The sequence below is a fragment of the Notolepis coatsorum genome (assembly GCF_963971535.1).
Source record: "Notolepis coatsorum genome assembly, chromosome: 13".
Lineage (NCBI taxonomy): Eukaryota > Metazoa > Chordata > Actinopteri > Aulopiformes > Paralepididae > Notolepis > Notolepis coatsorum.
The window spans coordinates 82,268,490-82,282,827 of NC_140177.1; the positions used below are offsets into that span (position 1 = coordinate 82,268,490).

The 14,338-nt window shown below is 44.5% G+C and overlaps 1 protein-coding gene across 1 annotated transcript in view; it reads left to right on the plus strand.

Moving 5' to 3' along the window:
* The window catches only part of tnn (tenascin N), a 136,242-nt gene that overhangs the window by 111,915 nt on the left and 9,989 nt on the right, over window positions 1-14,338 (plus strand). The window contains exons 13-16 of the mRNA XM_084327725.1: window positions 9,950-10,101; window positions 11,045-11,141; window positions 11,811-11,975; window positions 13,740-13,903. Of these exons, the coding sequence (XP_084183851.1) occupies window positions 9,950-10,101; window positions 11,045-11,141; window positions 11,811-11,975; window positions 13,740-13,903 (578 nt within the window). The remainder of the gene's footprint in view (window positions 1-9,949; window positions 10,102-11,044; window positions 11,142-11,810; window positions 11,976-13,739; window positions 13,904-14,338) is intronic.

The following is a 14,338-nucleotide window of genomic DNA, read 5'->3' on the forward strand; positions in this document are numbered from 1 at the left end:
CTGCTACCGAGGCTCTGAAGTCGCATTTTAGCTCGGGAAGAAGCCGTCGGATGTACCGTTTTGAGTTCCGCCAGAGAGCACAGAGGTCTGGTGAGACTGTTTCGCAATATGTGTCTGCCTTGCGGGAGCTAGCCAAGCATTGTGATTTTAGGAACTTGGAGGATGGACTCATAGTCGACCAGCTGATTGAAAGAACATTGTGTGCTCAACTGAGGGAGAGACTGTTATTAGAGCCGGACGCCATGACACTAGCTGATGCAGTAGTGATTGGAAAACAGTTGGAGACAGCTATCTCTGAGGCGCGCAAGTTTTCACGCGCGGTGCATGAGCCTGTGACGTCACCTCCACCCGGAGTTCAGAACGTGGCCCAGGAGGCAGCTGGCGCAGACGGTTACAGCTTCGATGTGCAGAGAGTGGCAGACAGGGCGCTGAGGGAGGGGGAGAATGGACAAAGGCGTTGTGGTAACTGTGGCTCCCCTAAGCATGCAACCAGGGACCTGTCCTGCCCTGCTCTAGGCAAGCGCTGCCGTAACTGCAACAGGGTTAACCATTTTGCGCGCTGGTGTCGCTCTCCTCCTGATCACGCACAGTCTGGGGCTGTTCCCATCAATACAGTACAAAGCCCACAGGCCTCATTCAGTCATTGCACATGTCGTGTGGGTGGGGCCTCCATACCACTCCTCGTGGACACAGGGGCTAAAGTGTCGCTCCTGAATAAGTCCACTTATGACCGGCTCTTCAGTCACGTGCCGTTGACTACAGCAGCAAACGCCCTGTCGGGGTATGGCCATGCCCCGATCACCACTTTAGGGGTAGCCTGCCTACCTGTTGAGTACAAAAAGAGACGCATCCCTGACACAGAGTTCTACATCACACGGAGAGGGGCTAACATCATGGGGCTAGACCTGTTTCATGCTCTGGACTTCACATTGACCGACGCTGGGGGTCTACGCGTCCTGCAGGTCACCGCGTCCTGGCCTGACCATCACCCGACACTGTTCGAAGGCCTGGGCTGTATGACTGGATTTGTGCACCAGCCCTCGGTGGACACGTCTGTCCGACCCGTCATTCAGCCTCTGCGGCGCATTCCCTTGGCCCTCCGTGATGCGGTGGAGGAGGAGATTCATCATCTGGTGAAGGAGGACGTCATAGAACCGATCAACGCCTCTCCCTGGGTGTCCAACCTGGTGATAGCCAAGAAACGGGGGGGGGGGGGGGGGGGGGGGGACGCGGACTGCGTCTATGCGTCGATCTGACAGACGTAAACAAAGCCATCATCCCTGACAAGTATCCCCTCCCCACAGCGGAGGAGCTGACTAGCCATTTCCATGGCTCCACGATTTTCAGTAAAATGGATTTACTTCACGGCTACCTGCAGGTTCCCCTGGCACCGGGCAGTATGGACCTCACAGCGTTTGTCACACATGTGGGGGTTTTCAGGTACAAGCGCATGGCTTTTGGCCTGTCATCAGCCCCAAGCTGTTTTCAGAAAATAATGTCGCTCATTTTGGCTGGCATCCAGGGGGTCAGCATCTACTTGGATGATGTGGTGGTGCATGCACCCACCGCTGCACTCCACGACGCTCGCCTGGAGCAGGTCTTCCAGGGCTTCAAGCAACACAGGGTCACACTCAATGCGGAGAAGTGTACATTTGGAGCTACTGAGGTCGAGTTCCTGGGGTTCAGGCTCTCCAGGGAGGGTATCACCCCGATCATGTCCCACACCGAAGCAATCCTGTCCCTGCCGGACCCGCAGTCGCCGTCCAAGCTGTCTTCTTTTCTGGGCATGGCTGGCTACTACCTCCGGTTCATGCCACACTATTCTGACTCGACGGCCCCTCTGCGCCAGCTGTTACGCAAGGATGCGGTATGGGACTGGACCCCGGCCTGCCGAGAGGCTGTGCGCGTCATCAAACAGCAGCTCACGTCCCCGCCAACACTGGCGCATTTCAGCCTGACCGCGCCCACCTTGGTCACCTGTGATGCCTCTGGGGTGGCGCTCGGCGCCGTGCTATCCCAGGTTCATGGAGGGGTAGAGCGTCCAGTGGCTTTTGCCTCTCGGGCCCTCACACCAGCCGAGCAGAAATACTTGGTGGGGGAAAGGGAGGCCCTCGCCTGTCTGTGGGCCTGCAAACGCTGGCATGTCTACCTGTATGGCAGGGCGTTCACCATTCGCACAGATCATCAGTCTCTGACAGCGCTGCTGGCGACCCGAAGGGCGGGGCACAAGCCTATGAGGCTACTGAGGTGGGCTGAATCAGTACAACTTCAGACTCGAGTTTATGCCGGGGCGCTCTAACACGGTAGCTGACCTTCTTTCGAGAGCCGTCTCTACGACAAAAGAGGCAGGTGAGGCGAGTCCTGAACAGGAGGACGACGTGGACTGGGTCCACATGCTGCATGGACCGCTCAGCGCAGTAGTCACGCTGGCTGAGCTGCAGCAGGCTGCGGCTGAAGATGAGACATTTGCAAATCTCCGTGCCTATATCCAGGACGGCTGGCCAGCCACGGCGGAGGACCGACTACTCCCTACCGCCGAGTCCGCGACGAGCTCTCCTGCTGGGGGGAGGTGTGCCTCGCCCGCGGTCACCGCGCTATTATACCAGAGGCGCTGAGGGCCAGGGTATTGCACATGGCGCACGGCGGCCACCTGGGGGTGGTTAAGTTGAAACAACGCTGCAGAGACACAGTGTGGTGGCCTCACATAGACGGCGACGTAGAGGAGCTGGTGCGCAACTGTACCTGCTGCCTGCTGAGTGGGAAAACGGGCCAGCCGGCTACAGCACCCCTCACCCCGACCCCGTGGCCGTCCGCGCCGTGGGAGCACATTCAGGTTGACCTATGCGGAGAGCTTCATGGGGCCCCGGCACATGCCCGCTACCTGATGGTCGTGCACGACCTACACTCAAAGTAGCCAGAAGCCATCGAACTCAGCTCCATCACCACACAGAGCATCACCGACAACCTCGTCAAGCTGTTTGGGCGCTGGGGCCTGCCCAGTGTCGTCACCACAGACAATGGCCCTCAATTCATTTCGGCATAGTTCTCGGAGTTCCTGTCACTGAGGTCCATCAGGCACATCAGGACGTCGGTCTACCATCCTGAAAGTAACGGCGGCGTTGAACGCCTAAACAAATCTCTGAAGAATGGAATCCGAGCCTGCCTGGAGGAGGGGAAAACCTTCAGCGCTGCACTCACCCAAACTCTCCTGACCATCCGGGCATCCAAGCACTCCACCACAGGGGTCTCTCCGGCTCTGCTCATGATTGGGCGAGAAATTAAACAACCACTAGACTGCTTGAGAGCTGAACCGGCCCCTGCATGCGAGAGCCCTGGGCTCGAGAAGGCCAGAGATCAGGTCCAAAGCTCACAGGCTCAGATGAAACGGAGGTATGATGCCTCTCACAGAGTACAGACCCCCGCTATGTCAGCAGGGGATTGGGTCAGGATTAAACACGCCAACCGCAAGAACAAGCTGAGCTCATACTGGTCAGCACCCCTCCGAGTGACCCGTCAACTGGGTCCGGCCACCTACAGACTAGATGATGGTTCTCGCGTGCACAAGGTGGGTGCCCCGACACTGCCCGCATCATCCCTGAGCCAAGCTGCAACCCGCAGTTGGCAGCCCCGCTTGGAAGCAACCAGGGTGGGAGGTAACCCACCACAACCACCAGACCCTGCTCCCCAGCCTGCTCGCCCTCAGAGGGTGAGGGCTCCACCCGCTTGGCATGGGGACTATGTTACTGGGTAAATGCCACAGGTTGGTGGACTGAAGTGTTCAGTTTATGTTCATGGACTGGAATGTTCTATTGCTGTTGCAAAAGGGAAGGGGGGGGAAATGTTATGTCCTGTTATGCTACGTATAGGTTGTGACATACTAGCAGTTACACTGTAGGCTACTGTGCCTTTAATAGACGGGCGTGGTTAGCGCTCGAGGTAGGGCTGGTGTTGTAACGTAAACAGTCAGTCGAATAAAGTTATGAAACCACACGGTTGTGTGTTCATTGTCTCAACATAATAGTGGGTTAGAATATTTTTTTTGTGTTTCACGCCATATCCGGATTGCATGAGTAATAATGGGGCCAAATTTCAATTTGCATTGCTTAATTGATCATTTGGTGTATACTATGTCCTGCAGTCTATGTGGTGCTACTATATTTACTTCTAAATTTCTCCAGGATACTGATGCTTGGGAATCAAACCAGGTTGTCAGTGGTCTTAAAGTGTATGCCTTAAAATAGTGGTAAAAATCTGGAAATGCCATACCTCTGTCGGCTTTGTTTCTCTGTGCGGTAGATCTTTTTATACGTGGTGGTTTGTTTTTCCAAATAAATTTGTATGCGGTAGAGTGACATTTTTTCCAGTAACCATCTGGAGGGAATAACGGTAGCATTGAGCTAATGAAGTTGATTCTAGGTAGGACATCCATCTTAACTATTGATACTTGTGCCTGTACTGAGTTTTTAAGTTTTGACCACCTGTCAAAGTCGTATTTGATCTTATTTTGGATTTTTATGTAATTGTACTTCACCGTTTGGCTTATAGTAGGGAATACTTCAACTCCCAAACATCTAAAGTGTTTAACCATTGGTATTTCTTCTGGAAGGAGTATATTCTTTGCAGGGGCATTAAGTGGAAGGAAAGCCGACTTTGGCCAATTTATCCTAAATCCTGATAGATTGCCAAAGTCATCAATCAACTTGAGAAGATGAGGCATTGCGGTGTTAGGGTTTTGCATGAACAGTATTACGTCGTCCGCATATAAACAAATTTTATGTTGTGTGCCCTTGATTGCGATTGGTTCTATGGATTGGGATTGTTTTATATATTGTGCTAAAGGCTCTAATGATAAATCGAATAGTCCGGGACTAAGAGGGCAACCCTGTCTAGAAGAGCGTGATACCGGAAAGATTTCGGAGGTGATTATACCTGTTGTAATCATGGCCGATGGGTCTTTGTATAATACTTTAATCATATCAATGAATCCTTTTCCTAACCCCATCCTTTCTAATACTGCCCATAGATAAGACCATTCCAACCTATCAAAAGCTTTCATCGCATCCAGGGACAGCATCGTCTTAGGTGTGGTGTCATCCTTGCTGGCATCTAGTACGTGTAGTAATCGTCTTATATTATCCGTGATCAAGCGGCCTCTTATGAAGCCAGTCTGATCCGGATGAACTAAAGACGTCATATGATTTTGAAGTCTGATGGCTAATACCTTAGAGTACAGCTTGATATCGGTTCCGAGGAGGCTTAAGGGTCTATAACTACCGCAATCGGTGGGGTCTTTGTCTTTTTTAAGGAGGACTGTTATGAGTGCAATATTGTCGTTCTTATGGAAGTTCCCCTCCTTGATTGAGTATAAAATCATATCAAGTAATAGGGGTCCAATTACGTCCCAACATGAGAGGTACATTTCTGGTGGGATATTGTCTCTTCCAGGAGCCCTACCACTTTGCATTTCAGATATGGCCTCCCTAAGTTCATCTAGTGTGATGTGTGTTTCTAACTGTTTAGCGTCATGCTCTGATAGTTTAGGGAGGTTATGTGTCCATTTTGTTTTGATCGAAGGTCGTTTCTGATTTATACAAGTTGGAGTAGAACTCTTTGAATGTCTCGTTGATTTTTTTAGGGTCTGTAACAAGTCCTTGTTGTGTTTTAATGATAGTTATATCTGCAAATTTTGCGTTGACTCTTAACCGCATAGCTAGTAGGTGACTTGGTTTAGAACCATGAAAGTAGTGCTGTTGTCTTGTGCTACGTATTTGTACTTCAGATTGTTGTTTATAAATGGCATTAATCTCTTTTTTTAACACATTAATTTGAGTTTCCAGTCGAACCGAGTAGTTGTATTGTAAAGAAGAAAATAACGTAGAGTAAAGCGTTTCCATCTCTGCCAGTTTTGAGCAACGATTCTTGCGTATTTTGGAGGAAAAGTACCCGGTAAAATCCTTGATCAATCCCTTTACCGACATCCATAATATTCTGGGGTCCTGTACCGATTTCGCATTCTCCAGTAGAAATACAGAAAGAGCTTCTTTGAGTTGTGTAATGAATTCCTTGTTATTCAGCAATATCGAGTTAAATCGCCATCTTGGGGCTCGGGATGACAGTATACCAAATGATCCTTTTAGGAGTAAATAACAGTGATCTGATTGTGCATTGGGTACCATTTCCACATCATAGTTATCAAATAGTCTCGGGGATGCAAAAACATAATCTATTCTGGAAAGTGTGTTATGTCTTGCAGATCGACAAGAGTACTTCCGGGTCGTGGGGTTGAGTGATCGCCATAGATCATTTACACCTGTATTCTTCGACCAATCCTTTAACACATTAGATGAATTTTTCTGTTCGTTGGAAAAGGTGGGATAAGATTTATCCATCCCAGGATCCCAAATGGCATTAAAATCCGCACCAATTATTAATGAGTATTCAGGAAGGTTTAACATTGTTCTGGTAAGTGTAGTGTAGAAATTAGCTTCGTACAAATTTGGGGCATATACCGCTACCAACACTATTTTCCTATTCCTGTATACAATTTTAGCTATGGTTATCCGACCATCTGCATCAGACCATACTCCCTTCAATTCAATATTCAACTTCCGTTTCACGACTATAGCAACTCCACAGGTTCTCGTTCCAAAGGAAGAGTGACTAATGTTATGGTATATGTTGTCCGCTAACGTAGCTTTGTCTTCCACTAAAATGTGCGTTTCGCTTAGAAGAGCCACGTCAACCTGTTTGTTTTTCATCAATGTGAGCACGCTTTTGCGTTTATGTTGATTATTTATTCCCCCAGTATTCCAGATCATTATATTCAAACTAGCCATAATCTATACATGTTGTTTTGTAGTTGTTGGTAATGCTTCTGGAGTGCGAATTCACAATGGATATATATCCTACTATTGAGGTCCCGTTGAGAGCAGAGCATAAAAACATACATATATACAAATAAACCCCTGATCCCCCCTCCCTTAAAGAGCCGTACAAGGTACCTATTTGATACCTCCTTCGCGTCCTATTTTGCATCCTATTTTGCACCTCCGGTCAGCCCAGAATGAGCAATTTATCCTAAACTTTCCTATGTAAATTACCATAGAATCTAAACTTTTAATTCTAATTTAATAGAATGTCACCTGTGGCCAAGCCACTCTCCCGTTAATGTAATTAAACAAAATAAAAAATATACCTCAATTAGTATACTCATTTAAATTTTTTATTTTTTTTTTAAACCTTCTACTAACATGTATTGGTTAGAACATTTCAGAAATAAAGAAAAAGAAAGAACGATGTTTAGAATTAGATTATCGAAATCCATAAAATCAGGGAATAAACTAATTTTTTTTCTTTTTCTTTTTAAATAACTGCATGTTTACACATCTAGATAACAAGGAGGTTTTTAAATACTTGTATGCAGATCGTCCCCTGTCAAGAGTGGTCATTAATCTGTTATGGTGGTCGCTGTTCTTCACATCTATTTCATGTCCAAGTCTCATATCGTTGTTATTTTCCAGGGCCAAAAAGGCATTGTATTCCAGAATGCTGTCAGCCGATCATGACTTGCAGATTGTTGTTGTAATGTTCCAGTACATTCCTCGTGTCATAGAACAATATCAATCCAGTATATTCCATTATGACTCATAGCCTTCAAGTAAAAAAAGAAAATAGAAAATTCTAGAATGTTCCAAAAAAGTCGGTATCAAATCATGACCTGCATATTACCATGAATCTATATATATAGTGTTTAGCGTTTTATATTAAATTATTTATACCTCAATGTTGTCAAAAGCTTGTATGATGCCGTTTTTGATGTCCGTGCGATTGCAAAGTTATCCAAAAAAGATGAATCTTGTCATCCACTTTTTGTATTCTTCATGTAATCTTCTGCCGCCTCAAGCGAACGTAGCACAAATCTTTTTCCATCTCCCTCCACAATGGAAAGATTAGCTGGATAACGTAGGATGGGATGGAGACCTTTCTCATAGAGCTGATGTACCACATCCTTGTAGCGGGCACGTAGAGTTATAGCTTCCTTGCACATGTCCTCATAGAACGACACTTTTTTCCCTTTATATATCGGTTTTCCCCATTTCTTTTGTGTTTCCCTGATGATCGTGTCTCTTGTTTCAGTTTCACGTAGGCTGGCAATGATCACTCTTTCTTTGTTGTTGTTGTAGTTTACGCTGCCTATTCTGTAGCGTTTGTCCACTATCGGTTCTGTAGGTAGGATTTCAGAACCTAGAATTTCGACTAGCACTGCAGCAAACGAGGCATCTGTGCATTTGACTGATTCATCCAAACCCACTATACGGATATTAAATCTGCGGGCGTGACGTTCGATTTCGAGCAATCTGACCGTGTTTTTCTCGTTGTTGTCATGTATCATCTGCCAAAGCTGTTTGTCCCCCACTTGCATCTCCTTCAATACTTTGGCGATATTATCATATAGATCCTTATTCTTCTCCTCTTGTTTCAGTGAGTATTCATTCACAGTATTTGCAACTGCCGTTATGCGATCGGTTTGTACTACAGCCTCTGCCCTGAGGTCTTCAAATTTAGCTTCTATAGCTAACTTAAATGCGTTAGCATTAGCTTCGGCTCTCTCAACAGCCCTATCCGCTCTGTCAGCTATATTACCAGCCTTGGCATCAACGTTATCAACCTTGTCGGTTAAGATCTTTATCAGAGTGGTCAGCGTTTTGAAATCGGGTGAAGTATTCTCCATGTCTGTCTCGGATGAGGTCGTAGGAACGTTGGATTCCATGGTATTGTCGGACGTTTTATTCTCAATCGCGTCCGCTTTCTCCTTCACGGAGCGCGTCACCGCAGCGTCTACCGTTAGAGTGTCTGCTTCACGTCTCTTTGTAGTATCTTTCTTTGCTGGCATGTTGATTTTTCCTGTTGATATAGTTAGTTGAAGGTCTTAGTTAATATATACGTTGAGGTTTAAACACATTAGTGTTGTAAAAAGTAGGTTTTTAAGCGAAATTAACAAAAACGGGAGCGGAGCGTGTGACCAATGCGACCGTCACATGCCGTTGTCAAACCGGAACTCCAGGCATTATGCTCTTAAAACTAATCTGAGGTCTAAATAATGGAATCTTCCACTGCTGACATTCTGAATCAACTAGTCCAGAGATTCCCAATCTTGTTTTTTGGTGAGTGGCTGTCAATATTGAGGAGGATGTTCCTGTGTCTCTTAATTTTATACACAGTACAAGCTCATGATATTTTTCATGTCAAATAGGCAGTTAGATATCTTTAGGGTAATTTTAGTTCAATTAGGAATAGCCCATCTTAATTAATCAAGCAGTATGGCCAAAGCTCATACAGTACATAGAGTTTACCCTTACTTTAATATAAGAAGACATTTGACTTTTCACATTTATTGTATATTTCTATTGCCCTCTTTCCATCTTATATCATTTACATTTGATGTATTATCATTACTACTATTATTATTATTATTATTATTATTATTATTATTATTATTATTATTATTATTATTATTATTATTATTATTATTATTATTATTATTGTTATTGTTATTGTTATTGTTGTTGTTGTTGTTGTTGTTGTTGTTGTTGTTGTTGTTGTTATTATTATTATATAAAGAATAAAATACAGAAGCCCTGAGAGTCAAGTGAAGAAAAAACTATTCTGAATATTTTTCATCTGTGAAACTGAGGTACGGTAAGTTAAAAAAAAAAAAAAAAAAAAAAAAAAGAGAACGTAATTACTGGATACTTTTTCTAAGATACACTTTTTCATCTGCGAAGGCACGTCACATTTCAACTCTATATGAAATAAATAAATAAAGCTTAACTGATTGATTGATGTCATACAATCTCATACAGTGGCACAGGCACGCCACACCATGTCACATCACATTAAACCATGTCACATCACATTAAACCATGTCCCATTGTCACAACCTCTCCAGTCGGCGTGCTCTACCCCTTCCCTATGGACTGCATTCAGCTGATGAGGAACGGCAACACGGAGAGTGGCATCTACACCATCTACATCAACAACGACCGCTCCAAACCCATCGAGGTCTACTGTGACATGGACACAGACGGAGGTGGCTGGCTGGTGAGATGAGGACATGAAAAGCAAGCATGTGGTTATAGACGGGTGTAATAGCATGTTGGAGGATGCAGGCCTGTGTATTAGCAAGAATCTGGTAACATGGTACAGGGGTCACTATACTATATTGCAATTGTGTCAACTGTTTGCGTCATCGTGTTGTTGGAGGTTGAATGAGAAAATGTTGTCTCTTTCCGGGACGATAGAAGAATGAATTTTGTATATAAAAATGGGAGAAAATTATTTGTATTGTTTTGCAAGTTTTTTTTGTCGCCATTATTGCTACATACTAGGGCTGTCCCCGACTAAGGATTTGGATAGTCGACTTTGATTGGCCGAAATTAGCCGATAGTCGACTATTAGTCGACTATGAAAAAAATAAATATGAAAAAAAAAAGTATTATTTTTTTATTTATATATTTTTTTATCATTCCATTTGGGCTGTGGGGGTGCTTAATGTCTGAAGGAGTCGACGGAAGGCTTCTTGTCCTCTGCAAAAGCATGCAATTGGTCCACTGATGGATACATCTTGATATTTGTCTAGTCTAGTGTGTTCATTAGATGGGTGAAATCCTCTTTCAGTGCCTCTGTGCCTGTTTTTTAGGCAGTTAGCCTCTGGTATGCGTGCCATTAGCGTTAGCCACGCTTCTAGGCCTCTTTTCTTTTGGAAAGAATGATAAAAGAAATTCAAAAAAAAAAATAAAAAAAAAATAAACATTATAGGCTAATATTTTTATTTTAATTTTTTTGCATTCGACTAAGAGGTTGGCAGTCGACTACGGCTCCTTTCGATCGATTAGTCGACTATTCGACTAATAGGGGTCAGCCCTACTACATACATATTGGTATATAATATTCAAACCTCCTGCAAAGCCTCCCTAATAGTCAAACTTCCTGCAAAGCCTCCCCGAAATCCTAATCACGTCCTCCACTTGTGTTCTCGCTGTAGATGTTGCAGCGGCGTACCACTGGCAAGATGGACTTCATGAAGCGCTGGAGACAGTACACAGCCGGCTTCGGCGACATGACTGATGAATTCTGGCTCGGTTAGTAGAGTAATGTTCTGTTCTTTGGCGTCAGATGAATGAAGCACGTTCTACATTGTATGCATTGGATTATACCATAGACCAGAAGAGCCACTTTCTCTCACTGTCTCTCTCTTTCTCTTTCTGTATCTCCCTCCCTCACCTGTCTCGGATTCTTTCTCTCTTTCTGTATTTCTCTCCCTCTCACTCTGTGACTCTCACCGCATATCTCTTGCTCCCCCTCCCCCATCTCTCTCTCTCTCTCTCTCTCTCTCTCTCTCTCTCTCTCTCTGTCCCTTCCTCCCTCCCTTGCTCCTCTCTCTCACTCTCTCTCTCTCCCTCTCGCTCACTCGCTCTCACTCTCGCTCTCTCTCTCTCTTTCTTGCTCCTCCCTCCATCCCTCTTTCTCCCTCTCTCTCTTCTCTCTCTCTCTCTCTCTCTCTCTCTCTCTCTCTCTCTCTCTCTCGCTCCTCCCTCCCTCTCACTCCCTCTCTCTCTCTCTCTCTCTCTCTCTCTCTCTCTCTCTCTCTCTCTCTCTCTCTCTCTCTCTCTCTCTCTCTCTCTCTCTCTCTCTCTCTCTCTCTCTCTCTCTCTCTCTCTCTCTCTCTTTCTCTCTCTCTCTCTCTCTCTCGCTCCTCCCTCCCTCCCTCCCTCTCACTCTCTCTGTCTCTCTCTCTCCCCCTCCACCAGGTCTGGATAAGATCTATGATCTGACTAACACGGCCACCCAGTATGAGGTGAGGTTTGACCTGGGCTACGGCACAGAGAGGGCCTACGCCGTCTATGACAACTTCAAGATCGGCACGTCCAGGCAGAAGTTCAAACTGACCATCGGCCAATACAGAGGCACAGCTGGTGAGGACCGCCGCTATCTGTATTGGAGAGGAGAAGTTGATGGAGATTAGGAAAGCCACTCTGTAAGCAGCTGACTTTAAAGCCCAGCGAACACAAAGGCACAGCTGGTTGGTGATCAAAATGTCTGTCTCCATTAAGTTAACCGTTTTGGCAATTGAGACCGAACTAGTCGATTTTTCTTTCCACAGATTTGGAACAATGGTCCTGGAATTCATGAGTGCTAGGGGTGATCAAATTTACCCAGTACAGTAGATACAGGACCATCAACTAGGAAATGTAAACTGTCAATTCTTAATACACCAACAAACAGACAAACAACCAAACAAAAATACCCCAAATAAGAATGCATTTAAGAGGTCCTCACACGAGTGTCACTGCTTCATTCATGGCTAAAACTGCCTGACTTTGTTTGTCGTGTATTTATGAAATTTCATAAATGAAGGTGCTCCTCTGGAACTAGAACCATAAAAACACCATTAAAAACCCATTGCACAATTTCATAAATGTGTGGGCATTAATGGGAAACTGTACTTTATTTTTATTTTAACAAGACAGCCGTGTGTTACCGTAATAATTACTGAGCTAGAGAGAGAAGAGCGATAATCTGAATGGGCTTGGAAGCCAAGCGAATACAAAGGCCCAGCAGGCGCCTGTCGACATGCTGAGAGGAGATATCTTTCATATATTTGAGGCTTTTGAAGTTATTCAGACAGGCAAGGAACAGAAGGACACCAGGACACAGGGGGATGGGGGGGACAGTAAAAAGGACTGGAACAGTAAAATAACTGGAACAGTAAAAGGACTTGACAGTAAAAAGGACTGGAACAGTAAAATAACTGGAACAGTAAAAGGACTTGACAGTAAAAAGGACTGGACAGTAAAAATAACTGGAACAGTGAAAATGACTGGGACAGTAAAAAGGACAGGAACAGTAAAATAACTGGAACAGTAAATGACTGGAACAGTAAAATAACTGGAACAGTAAAAGGACTTGACAGTAAAAAGGACTGGAACAGTAAAATAACTGGAACAGTAAAATGACTGGAACAGTAAAATGACTCGAACAGTAAAATAACTGGAACAGTAAAATAACTGGAACAGTAAAATAACTGGAACAGTCAAATGACTGGAACAGTAAAATAACTGGAACAGTAAAAGGACTTGACAGTAAAAAGGACTGGAACAGTAAAATAACTGGAACAGTAAAATGACTGGAACAGTAAAATGACTGGAACAGTAAAATAACTGGAACAGTAAAATAACTGGAACAGTAAAATGACTTGACAGTAAAAAGGACTGGAACAGTAAAATAACTGGAACAGTAAAATGACTGGAACAGTAAAATGACTGGAACAGTAAAATAACTGGAACAGTAAAAGGACTGGAACAGTGAAAAGGACTGGGACAATACAAATTCCTGGGATGCTAAAAAGGACTTGGACAGTCAAATGTACTGGGACACTAGTTCAAGTTGTTAATTGTTAATTGTTGTTAATAGATAGATAGATAGATAGATAGATAGATAGATAGATAGATAGATAGATAGATAGATAGATAGATAGATAGATAGATAGATAGATAGATAGATAGATAGATAGATAGATAGATAGATAGATAGATAGATAGATAGATAGATAGATAGATAGATAGATAGATAGATAGATAGATAGATAGATAGATAGATAGATAGATAGATAGATAGATAGATAGATAGATAGATAGATATAGTAGATTTGTTGTTATTGATGACTCTTCCTTTCACAGGTGATGCCATGACGTACCACCAAGGCCGACCCTGGTCCACCGTGGACAACGACAACGACATCGCCCTGGGCAACTGTGCCTTGACCCACCGTGGTGCATGGTGGTACAAGAACTGCCACCTGGCCAATATCAATGGAAAATGGGGAGACATCAGGCACAGCATGGTAAGAGACAAAGAGACACTTCTGTTTTCTAACTGTGTAGGAAAATGAGAGGTCAAAGTTAACACAGGCACCATGTGAGTAGAGAGCAGGGACATTCTTATTGTGGTTACACTTAAACCCCGGTCTAATCACTTTCACAGTGCCTTAAAGGATAACTCCACTTTTTTTTTTAAATTAGCTTATTTAACATCTTCCCTGGAGTTAGACAAGAAGATGCATACCTTTTTTGTCTCTGTGCGTGCATTTTAGCTTTGGGAATAGACGCTCCGTTAGCATAGCTTAGCTTCATCACTGGAAGTGGGGGAGGACAGTAGCCTTACAGTGCCTTACAGTGTATTGCAAGGTCTGACATTGACCAAACTTGATATGCATGACCTTGGTGGGCTCTAGGTCAACTCCTGAAAAGGGGGTCAATGTCAGACATTGCAATCAAAA